The 17,932-nt window shown below is 48.9% G+C and overlaps 5 protein-coding genes across 5 annotated transcripts; 3 read left to right on the top strand and 2 right to left on the bottom strand.

The window, feature by feature from the left end:
* Positions 1-3,888: 3,888 nt before the first annotated feature.
* Positions 3,889-5,843, top strand: LAJ45_01864 (uncharacterized protein; the record flags this gene model as incomplete). The annotated part of the gene is made up of 7 exons (XM_046111457.1): positions 3,889-3,931; positions 3,991-4,113; positions 4,185-4,296; positions 4,367-4,571; positions 4,626-4,781; positions 4,830-5,284; positions 5,333-5,843. 7 exons carry the CDS (start codon positions 3,889-3,891, stop codon positions 5,841-5,843), a joined length of 1,605 nt encoding a protein of 534 aa, XP_045975401.1.
* Positions 5,844-7,461: 1,618 nt separating this feature from the next.
* LAJ45_01863 (uncharacterized protein) lies at positions 7,462-9,845 on the top strand (the record flags this gene model as incomplete). The annotated part of the gene is made up of 5 exons (XM_046111456.1): positions 7,462-8,002; positions 8,064-8,227; positions 8,281-9,372; positions 9,427-9,592; positions 9,652-9,845. The coding sequence occupies 5 exons, from the start codon at positions 7,462-7,464 to the stop codon at positions 9,843-9,845; spliced, it is 2,157 nt and encodes a 718-aa protein (XP_045975400.1).
* A 1,760-nt stretch (positions 9,846-11,605) lies between these two features.
* On the bottom strand, positions 11,606-13,043 carry LAJ45_01862 (uncharacterized protein; the record flags this gene model as incomplete). The annotated part of the gene is made up of 6 exons (XM_046111455.1): positions 11,606-11,727; positions 11,789-12,212; positions 12,274-12,363; positions 12,451-12,504; positions 12,580-12,603; positions 12,732-13,043. 6 exons carry the CDS (start codon positions 13,041-13,043, stop codon positions 11,606-11,608), a joined length of 1,026 nt encoding a protein of 341 aa, XP_045975399.1.
* A 1,545-nt stretch (positions 13,044-14,588) lies between these two features.
* Positions 14,589-15,832, top strand: LAJ45_01861 (uncharacterized protein; the record flags this gene model as incomplete). The annotated part of the gene is made up of 8 exons (XM_046111454.1): positions 14,589-14,621; positions 14,689-14,696; positions 14,801-14,803; positions 14,863-14,956; positions 15,050-15,083; positions 15,277-15,391; positions 15,452-15,633; positions 15,699-15,832. 8 exons carry the CDS (start codon positions 14,589-14,591, stop codon positions 15,830-15,832), a joined length of 603 nt encoding a protein of 200 aa, XP_045975398.1.
* An 848-nt stretch (positions 15,833-16,680) lies between these two features.
* On the bottom strand, positions 16,681-17,926 carry LAJ45_01860 (uncharacterized protein; the record flags this gene model as incomplete). Its single annotated transcript, XM_046111453.1, has 5 exons — positions 16,681-16,721; positions 16,781-16,934; positions 16,995-17,595; positions 17,664-17,755; positions 17,849-17,926. 5 exons carry the CDS (start codon positions 17,924-17,926, stop codon positions 16,681-16,683), a joined length of 966 nt encoding a protein of 321 aa, XP_045975397.1.
* Between the last annotated feature and the right edge of the window lie 6 nt (positions 17,927-17,932).

The raw sequence follows: 17,932 nt of genomic DNA, 5'->3' as shown, positions 1-17,932 counted from the left end.
ACGTTGTTCTTAGTTACGTTGGATACAGTGTATAATAATAATCGAATCCGGTTTGGTAATAATCGTGCTCTTGGATTTTGTTATCAGAACGGCAGGCAGGCAGCTACGCGAACGGAAATTGGTCGGCTACCTTGCAGCACTTCAATTGATATTCTACTTACTCCAGGTAGTGTCAATTGGATCTGCAGGTGGTCATTCGCACAACATGGCGGAGCATACTAGACGGACGGACGATTCAGGGCTGCCTCCTTCACACCTCGGGAGGTCTATGGTATTCTGGCTAGTATATACTCTACTTGGTAGGAATCGACAGGCAAGAATTAAGCTTTGATTGCCACATCCAGTGCGGTGTTGGACCCGGAGTTCAGTTTGGTGGTGGCAAGCAAGCACATACTCTCGAGTTCTCACTCTAGTATACCGGGCGAGAAGCCGGTATTATGCACCTTTCCTTTCCAGCAAGTGATATTCAACCAGTCGGGAATTGGTACCGATGGGAGCTGGCAGCATGGACTTCAAAGATTGGCTGGTTTTCTGCTGCATTAGATCGCGGATTCGTTACCAATGCGATGGATGATGGGAATTGCCAATGATGCTGTTATTTCGTCCTGACTTCCTTCCATGCGGGGCACGGTACAGCGAGAGGTACAATTATTGTAGAAACAGGGGTCTAAAAACAGGGTTTCTGGGCTGGGTAAGCCAATAGGACTCCTCCCATATTTCTATAATAATCTTACTGTAAGCTGTAGAGCACATAGGCACTTTAAACTGGTGTGAAGAAGCGCACTGCACGCTGCATACAAAGTGTTTGCCCTGGATCACCTTGCTAAGCAGGTTACCTTTGTATTGGGATGGCTGGAGCCTTTCAGTCAATTGGAAGCTCCACCTCCGAGCCGCAGCCTTTGATATGTTTTGCATGCAGTCAAGCGGGTACACTACTTGTTAGCCTGTTCAAGCTTGACATATAGGCATGTTGATACGCTGCGCAATGTGAACGAGTTTGGGGCTGAACATGGGAATTTGAAGGTTTATGGCAAAGTCAATATTATGGCCGCAACAGCAGAAACAGTAAAAGGGCTTACCTATATATTCTATACCGATATCATAGCTGACATCTGCTATGCTATCATCTATCATATATCGACCAATAATGTAATATATTGCAGCCCTTGCCTCCCTCTCATCTTTCTTCTGCTTACATGTTGGTAGAATATTATTCTTTTTTGTTTTGAGTGCGCTTCGTATTGTGCGTGCATCCGTGCTCGGCTTAGCTTTCCTACAATTTCCCTTTCAAGATGTTCCATGGCGCTTCTACTGCCCTTCTAGCGTGTCGTGGATTGATGAGGTGTGACCTCCAACCCCTGTCCGCGAGGGGAGGGGAACCCAGTCGCCATTTAACTCCTTCCCACGCTCGAGCCGCGTGGGAACTGCGTGGAGGAGGACGGATTGACCGCTGTCCGGAGCACCTACAGGCTACATACATAAATACCGCCAAAACTCGAAAAATTGGCTATCTCCGGCTAGGGATTATCACTCGAGTGATTGGTTGAATGGCATCGATCTGCATCAGAAATTTCCCATACAAGTAATTTTGATCTCTGGAAGCTAGCCAAATTTTCGAGTTATGGCGGTACTCTATAGCGGTACTTACTCACATACATAGAATCGGGATGTATCCATCTCTGTGTCTACTCCAGAGGAAAAGTTGTACAAAGAAGGCTATTTGGGCGACAATCAAAGGAAGGCTGAGAAAACTGATTAGCCAGTTTCGGTTGAGTAGGTACTTCCCAGCTACAGTCTCAAATCTTAAGGCACCCTGAGTCGCCAACAACATGGCGTTCGGTGGTTTCGGCCTCTGTTGCCATGCTTTCCCTCTCATTCTTGGCCGCGAAATCGTGCGGTGTCTTGCAGGAAAAATAACGGCGACCTCGTGGCATCCCAGGATCATCTTGGAAACCCGGGATCGCGTGGGGAAGAGGTGTGTGTGTGTGTAAAATAAACATTTAAGAGCTAATAGTAATAATGGATTGATATAGCAAAAATAAATCTAAAGAAAATAGGTAACAATAGGAAATATCAAAGGTCTTGTATGTACGTAGAAAGGCACATGTGGGTAGCCAGGAATATGGTTTCCAGAAGACAAAACTGCCGGGTGGAGTGAAGTGAAGTGGGCACTGCCTATGTATGCTACTGTTACTCTATTGATGTTGTATTTAAATAGAAATCTAATCTGGATAGTACTTGGTATGTATGATGATCATCGATGGTGACCCAAAGTAACCAACCTGGAATCAAATCCTCACCGCCGACGTATGTAGAGTAGGTGCATGTTACACATTGTATGTGGTACTGACATGACGGGTACTCTTTCGGGGGTTGGCCGACGATACGATGGGGGAAGGAACTTAAGAAAGAAAGGGCTGGATCGGGTGGGGGAAGTTGGGAAGGGAAGGGAAGGGGGTAGATTTTAATTCTTCTGCAGAGAGAACTGTCATGAAAGGGCGCAGGAAACGAAAGGGCCACCACCACCCCTCTATCTGGGCTCCCCTGTCTGTTCTGCTTTCCCCACCCATGAAACCGTCAACAATCCGAAGCCCTTGTAGGTTGTTACGTCTTGGGGCACCCACACCCTCAGTGCCTCCACCACGCCCACACGAGCTCTTTCTGAACATCTTACCTAGCCTCAAGAGTATCTAGACCACCTCCTACGTAAAGGCGCTCATTCTCATTCTTCCCCTAGCAGCTCACTACCTAGATAGAGTGAGTCCACACAAGCAAGCAAGCCTGGGAGTAATAGGTTGTGCTCTGGAGTAGTACCATACAATCCATCCATACCACAATAATACTCTGCCTACATACGGTGCAGACCGACGTCGTCGACTTCTCCTCTCCTTCTTGCTTTTCTCCTTGCTTCCTTTTGATCCCAGCAGTCGCAAAACTGGTCCCCAACTGCCCTAACTGCTGCTTACTTGCTTGTTCTCACACCCAATCCATCCCTCACAACCTCACTCAGCCAGGCGTTACAACTGTAGTTGGAAAATACCCGTACCTACATATAGACGAGTCACGCCTTCCCTCGGCGCAGTGTTCCTGTTTCCCTGATTGATTGACTGATCCCCAATAAATCGCGTGAACCCATTCCCATAACCAGCCTTTTGGAACCCTTGTTCAGTTTGGGGTTGACTTATTTTTTTCCCCTTTGCTTCTTTCCCTAATCTATTTGTCGCCTACAACGAAAAGCCCGAAAGTAGAGAAACTGACCGGTACGGGTGTTTCGCATTTCTCTTTCCCAAAGCCGAATTTCCCTTTCCTTCCGCGCCTGTCCTTACAACCCCGATAATCCTGCCAGCCTTGCCCACACACACACTACTCACTACTACTGTTACTACAACAACCCTACCTTATTTTCTGCCCTTTTGGCACCCTCTCCGTTCCTGGCCAACCATTTGCACTACCTACCAATTGCTCACCGCACCCCACCTCGTTCTTGTGTGGTTTCCTTCTCTTCCTTCTCTCTTCTGCAGAACTTCTAGAAGTCTCCTTTCCTTCTTTACTTACTTACCCACTTGCTCCCTCCCCGGGATTCTCTGAGTCTTAACTCTCTCCGTTCATATTCCGACAACTATCCCTTAAACCCTGTTTCTATCTCTTTTCTTACTTTTCCGTTGCTGTGTTCCCTTTCCTCGAAACCTCATTGCCGATCTCTCAAAGTCACACCTAAGGAAAAACCCTCTATTCCATTTTCCCCCTCTCTTAATTTTTTGTGCAAAAGCAATTCGCGAGACAATCGGGTACACTGCTCGGAAGAAGAATAATCTAAAGGCGACAAAGGGTCAATTATTTCCAGTCTGGCGTTAATACAGTAACCCAAGGAAGCTCGAAAAAGACACCATGGGTAATTCCAGCGGGAAACCCGTTGTATTCACGGATGAGGGTTTGTTCTACCGTGTTTCCCTTGCCTAGTGAAGCTTCAGCTACTGAAAAGAGTTTTAGTCAACCTAAATCATTTCCGCCTATTACGAGTAGTGGGAAAGGGTGCTTTCGGGAAGGTCCGCATTGTCGAGAGGAAGGATACGGGCTTGACGTTCGCACTCAAGTACATCAGGAAAGATGAAGGTGTGTGGCAGTTGTCTGGAGAGGGAGAGAATGTGGAAAGTGGAATTGGGCTGATGCGTGGGAAATTGCAGTGGTTCGATCGGAGAGTGTCAGGAATATCATCAGGGAGCGACGGATGTTGGAGCATTTAAACCACCCGTTTCTGTGCAATCTGAGATATTCTTTCCAGGATATCGAATACTTGTATGTTTTTCGACATCATCTATCACCTTATAGGAACTCAGTGGATCCTAACGGTTAGGTTGAATTTTAGGTACATTGTGGTTGATTTGATGAATGGTGGAGATTTGCGTTTCCACATCTCGCGAAAGACCTTTACGGAGGATGCGATTAGGTTTTGGATGGCAGAATTGTCTTGCGCATTGAAGTATATCCATTCAAGAGGTATCGTGCATCGTGATGTCAAACCCGACAATATATTGCTCGACGGGGATGGTCATGTGCATTTGGCGGATTTTGTAAGGCTCTCCATACTTATAGGGCATAGGCAGTAGCTAATTTTGGAATTATAGAATGTTGCGTCGGATATCCACCCTGACCGGCCATTAACAAGCAAGTCAGGTACGTTGGCTTACCTCGCGCCAGAGGTTTATGCAGGAAGGGGATATGGAACGGAGGTGGACTGGTGGTCGTTGGGAGTCGTATTCTATGAGTGTATCTACGGAAAGGTAATTTTTTCCTCGGTTTCCTCGGTTTTTGGTTCTGACATGAAATAGCGCCCATTTATTTCCGATACCCACGTGGAACTTTCAAGAGAAATCATGAGGGCGAACCCTGTATACGCAGTTACGAAACCAGCAGTTTCAAATACCTGCATGGACTCAATACGGAGTCTGTTGCAGGCCGATATTTCCAAACGAATAGGCGCTCTGACATATGAAAGTTTCACCAACCATGTCTTCTTTGCGGATTTGGATTTCGAAGCATTGGAAAGAAAGGAGATCGAACCAGTATTCAAGCCCTCAAGTGATAAGACGAATTTCGACGCGACATACGACCTGGAGGAGCTATTATTAGAGGAAGCACCGCTTGAAGCACGAGCACGAAGACAGAGGCCTAGAGAGGTATTAAGGCCTGATGCTACCGCACAAGAAATTAGGGAGGAGGAACTACACAAGATGATAGAGACGCTTTTTGAGCCCTTTGATTATACCTCAGTAGCGTATGATAAGTATGTTTTTTTTGTCATTGATGAGGATAGTACTTACTGATAGTTCAGCAGCTATCCCGGTACTGTTGATAACGAGTCCCAATCTGTGGGTCCACCACCAGACTGGGTAAAACCTTCGACCCTCCCCGCTGGGTGCGTGACAGGCAGCCCTGTCTCAATTAACGCCACAAAGAGCCAGAAGTCAACGGTGGGATCTCCGACTTCGGGCTCCCCGCCGATACCGACCAAGTGCAATGGGAATAGCGAGGTTTCGTCATCGCCACATACATTGTTGAAGACAGTAACCGCGCCTGAACGACCGACACCGGTAAGGCCACCAACTGCAGGGTCGAAGGCCAGGCATGGGGTTCGAAATCAGTCGGCAAGTGGTGGGGTATCGGTCACATTGGACGAGACTGGTTCGTGGTCAGATCTGGCTGATAAATCTGCGCCGGTAAAATCAAAGCCTTCTGGTATGCTGGGGTTCTTGTCAAAGAAGAGGGGAAGAGCATCCAGCCCGAAGCCGCAAGAACGTGGGGTACTTTCTAGCAGAGAAGGCGGTAGGGTTGTCATTACCTGACAATTCGCCCATGGTAACTCAACGATATGGAAACGATTTATCTAGTCTATTCTCGGGATTTGGCAGCATTTCCCCCTCATATTTATTGACTTACCATCATTTTTTTATTATGCTTTTATATATCCCTTCTTTCCTCCTAAAGTTTTTCACTTATCTACATGGCGTGCGGGAGGCTGCAGATTATTTGACTTTGCATTAATTTGGATTTTTCAAGGATTTTTCTCTCGCTTTTTTCTTTTTCTTTACTCTTTCTTTTACCCGCTTACGTTCAAGCCCGCCCTTTAAAGGAAGGCGAAAGGCGAAGGTGTGATTGGTGGTCGGGACGGATTATGGTGTATCAAGCTAGAAGGCGCACGTTTCTACATTTTTATTTCTTTTTTATTCTCCCCTTTCGACCTTGGCCTTTTATTAGTTCCTTATGGTTTTTTTATATTAAGTTGACCGAGACGAGATTTTTGTCAGCTTTGCTTTACCTGATTTTCCTTTTTCTTTTATATGGCCGGGACCAAAAAGCATTGTTGGCGGGTGGGCGAGAAAGTTATTTCGGAGTTCTCTCTTTCTTAGTTTCTGTTTGTTTGAAGCTTTCTTCTCCCTTTTTACTCTCCCAAGTCCCCCTTATCCATTGTATATACATAAGTCTGACGACTTATTTGGTTTTATATATTAGTGACATGAATGAAAACGAAGTCAAAAAACCAATATATTGATAATTTGGCAACCGCGCATACATGCAATTGGGAGTGATCGGGAGGTTGTGGGGGGGGGGGGGGGGGGCTGTAATTCCGTGCAAGGCGTGGAGAAAAGGGTGAGCTGAGGATATGAGCTGAGCTGAGGTGAGGTAGAGTTTGAGATTTTGCGTGTTTGTGATATTATACGAACCGCGATGACGCTTGCACGTGGCTCTCACAGGAACAACTTTAAAGCGTGGGCCAATCGGGAGGGGCCGAGAGACGTCGATAAGTCGCGGCTCGCAAGTGGCAGGGATGCTAGCCGAGATTCGACAGACTGAGTTAGGCTGGGAGATCTACCTTGCTTGCCGCTGGGGGTTGGTCGCTTGCATCGGTTCCTATGGCAACTGCCCCAACCAAAACAACATCTAGAGGTTTGTGCCTGCCTGCCCTTCCCTGTTCGCTGGCACAGGCGGGAGGAATAAACCACCAAGCCGCTTGGTATTTTGGCATTACGCGTGTGTCTCTTGCCCTTTCCCCCTCCCTCCGGAACTCTGTCTTTCACTTCGCGTTTGCTCTCTCGCTCTCTGCTACTATTGCTATCGTATTTTCACGAATTACGTAGGTGCTATTTGGTTGGGCCTCCTATATATTAGTAGTTGGCATATTCAACTTTTTTTACTTTTTTTTGCTTTTCATTTACTAGGAGGGACCTTCACTGTAGTGGAGGTTAACACTGCAGGTCCATACTGCAGGTCACTCGATCCGCCTTGCCTTGCGTGGTAGTGGTGGTGGTATTTAATTGCCTGCAGCTCTGCTTCAATATATCAACCTGTCATACGCATTGAGAACTTCGAACATTCCTCGGAAGTGGGGCTGATCAACCCTGGCTACTACCGCTTCGACTCGACATTAACGAAATAACGAATTACGATTAACGATTAACGACTATGCCGCGGTATGCACTGGCACACCAAAGGGATGACTCTCACGACTCGACGTATGATGAGATTGAACGGGAGAAGATCGCGGCGGCAATAAGGAGCGAAAGGCGCCGAGAAAGGGATCTGGGAAGGGCTGAGAGCAGAAGGCCGCGTAGAGGAGAAAGTCGAAGAGGTGATATTGGCCGTGGGGAGAGTAGGCGCGGAGAGAGTAGGCATGGGGAAAGTAGACGTCGGGAGAGCCGGCGTGGGGAGAGCAGGCATGGTGAGGGCCGGCGGGGCGAGAGTCGGCGGGGTAACGCTCAGACTATTCGGGTCGTGAGGTCTGAGAGCACAGAGGACGAATGGAGACATCGAGGTGGCGACCTAGGCGAGAGACCTAGAAGGAAGAGCAGGACAAAACGGAAGTCCAGACATGGGGTTGCCATTGACGGTGCCAATGATGAGGACTTGGAAGCCGCGGAACGCCTGAGAGGGAGAAGGAGCCGAAGTCGCAGTGCACCACCACCGCCGCCACCGCCAAAGAAACGGAGGTGTGGGCGCCGCTTCTGTATGGACCCTGTTTGTAGTATAAATTGTTATAAATGGAAGCAAGGGCTGACTATAATTAGGGATTCTGCTTGGAATAACGATACTGCTACTCGTCATTTTGATTCCAGTTGGTATTGTAGTTGCCGGAAAGAAGAAGGCTGCAACTAGCTCTGCGGATGGGACTGGTCTTGGAAAAGGGGCATCTTCTGGGGACATTTCAAATATTGACCCTAATAGTGTTCCGGTTAGTCATTACCACTGGATCGAATGCGAATTCATGATGCTGATTACAAATAGAGCGAGTATAAAGGAACATATCTCGATCCATTCACTTGGCTCGATACTACAGACTTCAACTTGACCTTCACTGATAAAAAGGTTGGCGGGCTCTCGGTGATGGGACTATTTGATGATTATGATGATTCCACGAAAGCCAACCCTAGCGTCCCAGCACTAAACGAAAAATGGAACTACGGCACCGAAGCTGGGACAAACCCTATACGCGGTGTGAACGTGGGAGGTTGGCTCATCATTGAACCGTTTATTACACCATCGTTCTTTGACGCCTATTCTTCGGCATATGGTGTCGTGGACGAGTATACCTTGACCAAGACGCTCGGAGAAAGCAAAACAAAGGAAACCGTCGAAAAACATTATTCAACTTTTGTTAACGAAGCCACATTCAAAGGCATTCGAGATGCTGGCCTTGACCATGTTCGTATTCCGTTTGGGTATTGGGCTGTGTTCCCAGAAACGGGGGATCCATATCTTCCAAATGTTGGATGGAGATACCTGCTCCGTGCAATTGAGTATTGCCGAAAGTATGGACTGAGGGTCAAACTTGACTTGCATAGTGTATACGGAGGAGCAAACGGATGGAACCACAGTGGCAGACTTGGGCCAATCAATTGGCTAAACGGAACCGACGGAGAGCTCAATGGACAGAAAACACTTGATCTCCATGCTGGGATGGCAGAGTTCTTCGCACAGTCCAGGTACAAGAACATCGTCACTATGTATGGTCTGGTCAACGAGCCAAAGATGATCTATCTTGATCCACAGAAGGTCATCGACTGGAGTACTAAAGCCCACACTGTTATCCGAAAAGCTGGGTATGAGGGCTATATCATTTTCGGCGACGGCTTCAGGGGTCTAACCTCATGGAAAGGTGCATTCGATGGACTTGATAAGCTGGTATTGGATGTACATCAATATGTCATCTTTAATGTAGGCCAGCTCTCTGCCAGCCATACCGCGAAGGTAAATTTTGCCTGTATAGGATGGAGTCAGCAGCTGGCACAGAGTCTCAATACCTCCACGGGGTTTGGGCCGACTATTGTTGGTGAATGGGGACAGGCCGATACGGACTGCACGCCGTACCTGAATAATGTGAGTCGAACCATGTATCATTTGAGTGGCCGGGGGATTGCTAATGAAGTATAGGTTGGCGTTGGCTCGCGTTGGGAGGGAACCTTGAACACTACGGATGGCACAGCAGTTTCTAAACCTAGCTGCCCTAGCGGAACGGACTGTTCGTGCGAAAAAGCGAACGCAGATGCGTCGACGTACACAGCTGAATACAAGCAGTTTTTGAAGATGTTTGCTATAGGTATGTTTTTGTTTATTCAACCTTGTATTGCCGCGACGGTTATTGACTTGGGACCAAAGCACAAATGGATGCATTTGAAGTCGGCTGGGGATGGATGTACTGGACATGGGACACCGAGAAAGCTACTCAATGGTCCTACAAGAAGGGCATGGCTGCTGGAATATTACCGACGAAAGCTTATGACCGGGACTGGAGTTGCTCGGGCAACGATGTTCCGGACTTCCTGAGCCTAGGTCTACCAGAGAGCTATTAATTAGTTCCCCTGTTATTGATTTGCTGTCTTGAGCTACAGCGCTGTTGATATTCTGGCTCATTCTTCCTGATCCCCTTTGTGTGTTTTTTTTTGCTTTTCCTTTTTGTCTTTTTTTGCTTCTCAGGTGTTTTAAAACGGTGGGAGCGGTTTTTTTTTCTTATGGGGCATTAGCCGGTGTTGAACGAAGGGTGTGGACGAAAAGATGGCATATTTAATGGCTGGCGTAACTAATTGAGACGATGATAAGATGTGTATTTTTTAATGATTAGTTTGCTCGTAGACACGAGCTCTTGAATAATGATAAATGCCTAATATGATATAGATATTTCCGTTTTGGGTCTAGTGAATAGATTGTTTCATGAATCGAATGTAGCGTGGTGAGGGTGTGGAGGGAGATGGCGTGGGGCCCGCCGGGAGAGGTGGTGAAGAAGATGGCGGGGGTTGGGAGTTGGAGGGAGGATAGTGTGGGTCTGAAGAGATGGGAGTGGTGTTGCAGGACAGAGACGCGGTGAGTAGTAAGGCGAATGTGGGGCTGTGATGGCGCGCTGGCTGGGTAGCACAGACTGTAGATGTCGAAAGACGTAAGTGGATATTTTCATCTTGCTATCCCCACTCAGGGTATTATGCTGTAGATATGATGTCGAGTTATGTGAAGGTGCTGGGTTGAGGTGCCACGCCTACATGTAGTGTGGTGCAGAGAAAAGGAAGGGCTGAGCTTTGGGGGGTCAGTTAGTCATGAGGTATCACTCGCATCAACAGTTCCTGCGGTGGTTTCTACCCACACTTAATCTCGTGCCCAGGACATGTCAATACCAACACAGTCTGGCGAAATAGGGACTTTCGTATTGTTCGGTAAAACCGGAGAGAGATCGAGCCATGTACTTCCCAGTTTCAAAAAATTTGAATCAGGAGACCAGGAGACTCGAGGGGGTGAACTAAGAATTTATAGTATTTATTAAATAGGAACCTTCCAAGACGAGAGTAGTTTTTGGCCGCTTTCCTGTTAACGTCTGAGACTCCGTCTGAAGCATTTTGTACGTACTTGACACCTTGGGGATTGTTTAACTAAACAACAATAATCAACTTTAAGCAAGCACTTACCGTACTTTAAATAAACACCGTATCTAGTGCGGGGGCCTTACATACATACACTTACACTACTAACTGACTGTGCAGGCGGTGCACAGCCTAGAAACAAGACTACATGTAGGTGTGCTGCCGTCTGGTTTAAGGGGGCTAGTGCACTGTTGAATTGCTGGTTCACAGGAAATCACTCGCAGATGTTGAAACAGTCGTTGGCTGCAATGCGGGTCGGTCTAATGTAAAGAGGGTTTGCTGTCCTGTCTTGCTGTCCTGTCTCGCTGTCCTGTCTCTTTGATTAGTTAGCTATGGTCTCTTCTCTTTCTTTCTTTCTTTCTTTCTCAGCTTGCTTACAATACACTGAATATCATCCTCATTTATCACGATACGATAACACCAGACACCTCTAATTAGTATCGATTCATAGTATAGTACAGTACAGTACATACACTGAGATTAATCTAAAGCCCACGACTGGCTGCCCATACACTTCTCCCTCTCTATTTCAAGAATAGAGAAATGATTCTAAACAAAAGGTAAAAAAAAGAAAGAAAAACTATTGTGCCTCCCAACGATAAAGATTTACAACAAGAACGCACAAGCCAAAACAAAAACGAAAACACGCAATATACTAATCAAAAGGTATTAGGCTAATGACCCCATCTCTACTCTACTCCACTCTATTCCTCTATCTCAAACTCCTTAGAACGCCTCTCTACGATGGCCTCAAACTCCTCCAATTCACCCTTACTGATAGGGTACGTGTGCTCAACCGCCGGATACTGGCCACTCTTCACCTCATCTACACCACACAGTCAGCACCTCTCTGCTACGAACCGCCCGAAAAAAGAAAAAAAAATTACCTCGATACCTCTCAATCGCCCTCTTACTCTCCTCAAACACACTCCCATACTTCCTCACGAACTTGGGCATAAACCGCCCCTCCGGAAAATTCCCCAACGCATCAATCTGCACCAGCACCTGCCCGCTACACCCACCTCCCGCGCCAATCCCAATCGTAGGGATCCGCAGCTTGGAGGTGATGAGCGCCGCGACAGGCGCGGGAACAGCCTCGAGAACGAGTGAATAGCAGCCCGCAGCTTGTAGTGTGAGAGCGTCGGTGAAGAGCTTGTTAGCGCTGGAAGCGGTCTTGCCTTGGACGCGGAAGCCACCGAGGGCGTGAGAGCGCTGAGGAGTCAGACCGATGTGCCCTAGGACGGGGATGCCGATGGAGGTGATGCGGGAGATTGTGGGCGACATTTCGGCGCCGCCTTCGAGCTTGACGGACTGATGGGGGTTAGTTGAAGGTAGAGAAGATGGGGAGATTGGCTTTATGAGGGGGTTCAACCTCTACTCGGCCATCTTGGATCATGGAGATGGCGGAGCGGACTGCTTGCTCAGGGGAGACTTCGTAGGAGCCCATTGGGAGGTCGCCGATCTGTGGGTTATTATGATTACAGATTAGGACTTGTTCTGTTTTTACTGTGATACTTCTATATAAAGAGAGAGGAGAGGAGAGATTTACGGTAAAAGCTGATTTAACAGCTCTCGAAACAGCGCGGCAATGGTGAAGCATATCCTAATAAAACATTCGTCTACATTTTTAATCTTCGAGGATTGGGGGGGGGGGGGTTTAATCGGGGGAATTCAGTACCTCCAGCTTCAATTGATTCGTATCCTAGATAGTGGGTGGTAATGATCAGCAAAGCTACTTAATTAACGTGTGTGTGTTTTGTGTGGGTGTGGAGTCCGAGTGACGAAAAGGGGACGGAACAGGCCCGAGTGATGGACCATGACCACACGTACCTCCATTCCCAATGCTACCATGGCCAGCGAGTCACCCACAAGAATCATATCCATATGCGCCTGGTCAGCAGCTAGGCCGGAGGGGAAATCGTGCGCCGTCATCATTGCTATGGGGACCTTGTTGGCATGCATGGTGCGGAGGGAGTTTATGGTGACCTTCTTCCGGGGCGGGAGGGAACCGGGGGCCATGGGCGAGTGCGAAGAGTAGCATCTGGTGCTGCTCCGGAGAAGAAGGGAAGAGGCTCTGCTGACAGGCGCTGCTGGACGGGTGAGCACGAGACGGGTGAGGGCTACTGCTGCATTGTAACTCATTGTTGATATAATAATATAGCTTTGTGCGATATAAGGGGGTGAAGAAAGTATTTACAACAGGACGTTGAAGACTGTGGTGTAGTTGAAAGAGAAGGAATAAGAGAAAGAAAAAAAAGAAAGCAGCTTTAAATTTGTAGGGGATGAAGTATCAGTCAGATTCCCGTACGAGTCAGGCACAGATACCCCTCTAATTACTACTAAGCTATGATTGTATTTCTGAAATTTTAAATTTTTTTTCCTTCCCTTTCTCTTTACCTCCTCGTTTAGTCAGGGGAACGGCATCCCTCGGCCCGTTGGGTTGAGGATCTATGGATCTAGCTGATCAGTCATGACCGAGCAAGAGAGAAAAAAAAACCTTTTTGCCGGGAACCATGTGCTTGACTGCTGAATGCGGCGTTCGGATGTGGCGCCGAGTTACCCCACCACCATTGCCATTGGGACAGAGCAATGCAGCATTGACAAAACAGAGCATGAACAGTACCCAACAAAGTAAAATAGAGGCATGCATCCAACACTATGGGCTGACTACATGTAGGTAGTTACATGATAATAATTCAGTGAGGATCAGTGAGGAGGATCAGTGAGTGAGCGAGGAGTGGCATGGGTGAGAGAGAATGAGTGGGCTGCCAGTGCAGCTACACAGGAGACTAGAGTAACTAGAGACTAGAGTACAACATCAGTCAGTCGCCAGTGATCAAAGCCTGTCCGCGTGCACCTGACACTTTGGATGCATTGTTAATTTGTCCCTCTCTCTCTCTCCCCTCCTCCTCCTCCCATCACGGCCTCTCCACTCACTCTCCGCTCTCCGCTCTCCACACGCGCTCTCGACTCTGCTATCCACTCGCTCCCCCCCCCCCCCCCCCACTTGCCCGTGCGATAAGATAGCTGTGGCGGGTGTAGATTGCAGAGTAACTCGGTATAGAAAGTGCATGCTCGTGTGTAAATACATACATACATAATCCACATTGCGTCCACATCAATCAATCAATCGCTGTGACAAGTGACAACCCCTCCTCCTCGATCTTCCTCTTCTCAAAGTGCTCAAAGTGTTCCAAGTGATCCACCTCTTCTTCTCTATCTACCTTGCTCGTTCCTCTTCGCTCGTCTGCGTGTGTCTTCTCCTTCCCATCTTCTTCTTCTTCTTCCCCTGCTGTTTCGTATCTACACCATCATACCTGCTGCCTCTCTGCTCTCCCATTGTTGTCGCTGTGGTACGTCTGCTGCCCTACGTCTGCCGTGATCTTGCTCCGGCTTCACCCTTCTAGCCTACCACCACCACCACCACCACCAACCCCCCCGCTCCCCAGGTCTCACCCTGCTGCTTTGCACCTCCAGCCCTTCGATTTAGCCACCCGTGTTATCGGTTCATCTTGTCTCGTCCCCCGCTCTTCCTTTACCACCACCACCAACACCACCCTTTCACTTCCTTGCCACTCACTACTTACTCGCTCCGCAACTGATCACCAACCTGACAGTTAGAAATACAGCCCCCACCTCGACCTTTATTCTACTCTCGACCTTCAAACACTACCACAACTGCCCGCCATGAGCTCCCCAAAAAGAAGAATAGAAACTGATGTAGGTTCAAGACTTCCTCGAGGACTGCTCCACCTCCAACAACTTTGTACTGACAGCTCATCTCTAGGTCATGAGGTACAACACACTCCATCCATTGCAATTCCTGAGACGTTGTGGAACTTGTGTTCCCTTTCCCCCTAGTTTTGGAAACCTTTGCTGACTGACTACTTTCCATGTAGGCTGTAAGTTCTTCGAAGCTTCTGAAACAAGCGAGCGAGGCCCTGATGCTGACTATTTCTAGCTTGATGAGTGACTACGAAGTTACCCTAGTCAACGATAATAGTAAGCTTCCTACTACACCCCCGCAACCAAGGGAGCTTTGCCCCCCCCTCCCCGTATAACGTCACTAACACGCTGCGCAGTGTAACTCCAACCCCCTAAACAACTTCTCGCTTCCACTTCCACAATTTCTCACGTGATGCAGGCAGGAATTCTACGTCCGGTTCAAGGGTCCCGAAGAGAGTATGTACCACTTTCTCCTGCAATTTCGCGCTTCTCCGGTGGTGCGAATGGCAACCGCCGCACCGCGCGCACACCCCCGAGAATGGTGATATTGGTGGGGGCGGAGGGGCGGAGAGGCTGTTCTGGGGGGGGGGGGGGGGGGATCTGCCGCGCAAATTACGAGTCCAATTAACTGACACAACTTTCTGTATAGCTCCCTTCGCCGGTGGCAACTGGAAAGTGCACGTCGAGCTCCCCGACCAGTACCCCTACAAGAGCCCTTCGATCGGTTTCGTGAACCGCATATTCCACCCCAACATTGACGAGCTGTGGGTCCCCTCCCCCGAATACAGGAAGGAAACAGAGAATTGATGCGGTAATGAGGTTAGAAGCGGAAGCGTGTGTCTTGACGTCATCAACCAGACATGGTCTCCCATGTTTGACATGATCAATATCTTTGAAGTTTTCCTACCGCAGCTCTTGCGCTACCCTAACCCTACCGACCCTTTAAACGGAGAGGCAGCGGCCTTGTTGATGAGGGAACCGAGGCAGTATGACATCAAGGTTAAGGGTAAGTCGGAGTGTAGTTTCCGATACCGACAATGCTTGCAGAGCTAACGGGAGGTGTACCGGTAGAGTACGTCAACAAATACGCAACCAGGGAAGCCGCCGATGCTGCCACAGACGAGTCCGAAAGCGATGATGACATGTCATCTGTGGGATCGTTTGATTCCGGAGATGAGGAGCCTGCTGGTACAATGGAGGTCTGACTTTAAATTGGCTAATTACTATTTATTTTCACTCCCGAAGGACGTTTTGTGGTTCGGGGCTCTTTGGTAGTTGGTTTTGTGTGTGGTCATTACTGGCGTTTACTTCTATTGTTTTTGTTTTGTTTTGTTTTCTTTTTTTCCTTCTCCCCATCTCCTATTGTTGTGAGGTATCTTCATTCTTCTTTTAGTCACAGTCTCCCTCCATCTGTGTGTCTGGTGTGTGCATCCTGTACAAGGAATTAAGGAGTTTTGTTGTTTTGCGATCAATCAAGCACCTTTTTGAGATTCATCGGGGAAGGGGGACGTGGGGACGCGGAGAAGAGGGAGGGGACGGTAACTAGGTTGTGCTAGTTAGTTTGAGGTTATCTTAAGAGCCGAGTATTGTCTGTATGGCGGGGTTGTTCAAGAGATATCTTGCAAATGTCATTGTTGTCGTCTATGGTTTTCTCTCTTTTTTTCTTCTATCGAAAGCTTCTCTCAACTCCAGTAAACAATCCATCTTAGAGCTTGACGGATGAAACGATGGGGAAGGGCGCATTCTTCCCGCTGAGTGGGAGTGGTTGATGGTAAATTTAGTTGTGTTTTTGGTGATTGACATGTCGGCTGTTGAAATTCTTCACATTCTATTGCGAGTGATGTGCCATGAACCAAGCGGTATAATAAAACTGCATTGTATGCTAAAGACCAATGATCGACCAACCCACAATAAAGCAATGAGCGAGATACAAATAAACCATGACCAATCCAGACCACAGCGCAATGGGAATAATCAATTCCACGCCATAACAATATAAAAACACCAAATACATACATCGCTATGCTATGCTATAAACCACCCTCCCTCCCAACTACCCTCTCAACCCCCACTCGTCATTGTCTGTTCTTGGCCCTATCTACGGTAAGCAAAAGAGGATCAGGGAAAGATGGTTAATTGGTTCTTCTACTAACGTGGCTCACCCATCTCCAGGTCCGGACTGTCGACCCGCCGCGGCAGCATCTCGAAATCGCCCCTTGAGCCGCCTTTACCGCCGTGCTCGTCGTCTTCGCCTCTTTTGTAGGGCACATCGCAGTGCTTGCTCGTCAGGGCGGGAAAGTATCGTCGCTACCACACACACTCATTAACACCCACCGCACCGCACTAGGGCAAGAGAGAGACACTCACATAGCTATAATACCCCATCACCATGCCAATCAGACTCCCCGTACACACATCAAACACATCATGCCTGTAATCCTCCGTCCTGCTCACCGTCACCAACACCGCGCCCACCGCCGGCAGCCCCACAACCACAACCTTCACCATCGCCGCGCCCCTCCTCCACGCACCCAGCTGCCCCGCGAGGAACAGACTCAAGTACCCCAGGCCGCCCCACGAGAAGCTGCTATGCCCGCTGGGGAATGACCGGAACCCGTCGTGCAGCGTGTGGTGGTCGGTCTGTGTGCATACCTCCCAGGTGACGAGTTCGTGCTCGGGGGTGCCCGCGCGGGGGAGGCAGCGAGCGATGAGGTCGGGGCGGGGGCGGCCGACGCCGTTCTTGATGAGGTCGGTGGTGAAGGTGGTGAGCATGAGGGAGGTGGTGAGGCCGAGGAGGGAGGCGTGTAGGAGGTGGAAGCGGGAGGGGGTGCGTAGGTGTTTGCTGGGTGTGAGGAGGGTGTAGAGGGTTATGGTGAGGAGGGGGAGGCCGATGCTGTAGGTGAGGAGCATGGGAACGGGGACGCGCTCGATCTCGGCGTGGGGGTATTGGATGTCGCGGTTGTCGAGGCTGGGTGAGGGGGGGTTAGTTTGAGTGTTTTTGCGGGTGGAGAGAGGTGGGAGTGTGGTGTGGGGTACCTGAACATGCGGTGGAAGGGCTCGAAGAAGGTGATGGCGAGGTTCTGGAGCGCGAGCAGGAGCACGCCGAGCCAGTCTGGCGCGTAGGATCTCTGTTCAGGGCCCAGAAGCTGTTAGAATTGCATACCGTAGAAGTATATATTTGTGGATGTAGATATGTAGAGCTTTAAACTCAATAGACGGACCTGCCAGAACCGGCGGAGGGCGCCCATTGTGCCCCCCTCGTCGTGGAAGCGGGCCTTTGCCGTGGCGGACCCGGGCATCGCGAG

This window comes from Morchella importuna (assembly GCF_003444635.1).
Source record: "Morchella importuna strain M04M26 chromosome Unknown Morimp01GS003, whole genome shotgun sequence".
NCBI lineage: Eukaryota > Fungi > Ascomycota > Pezizomycetes > Pezizales > Morchellaceae > Morchella > Morchella importuna.
The sequence above is the reverse complement of the archived record's forward strand: the minus strand, read 5'-3'. Positions and strand labels throughout refer to the sequence as shown.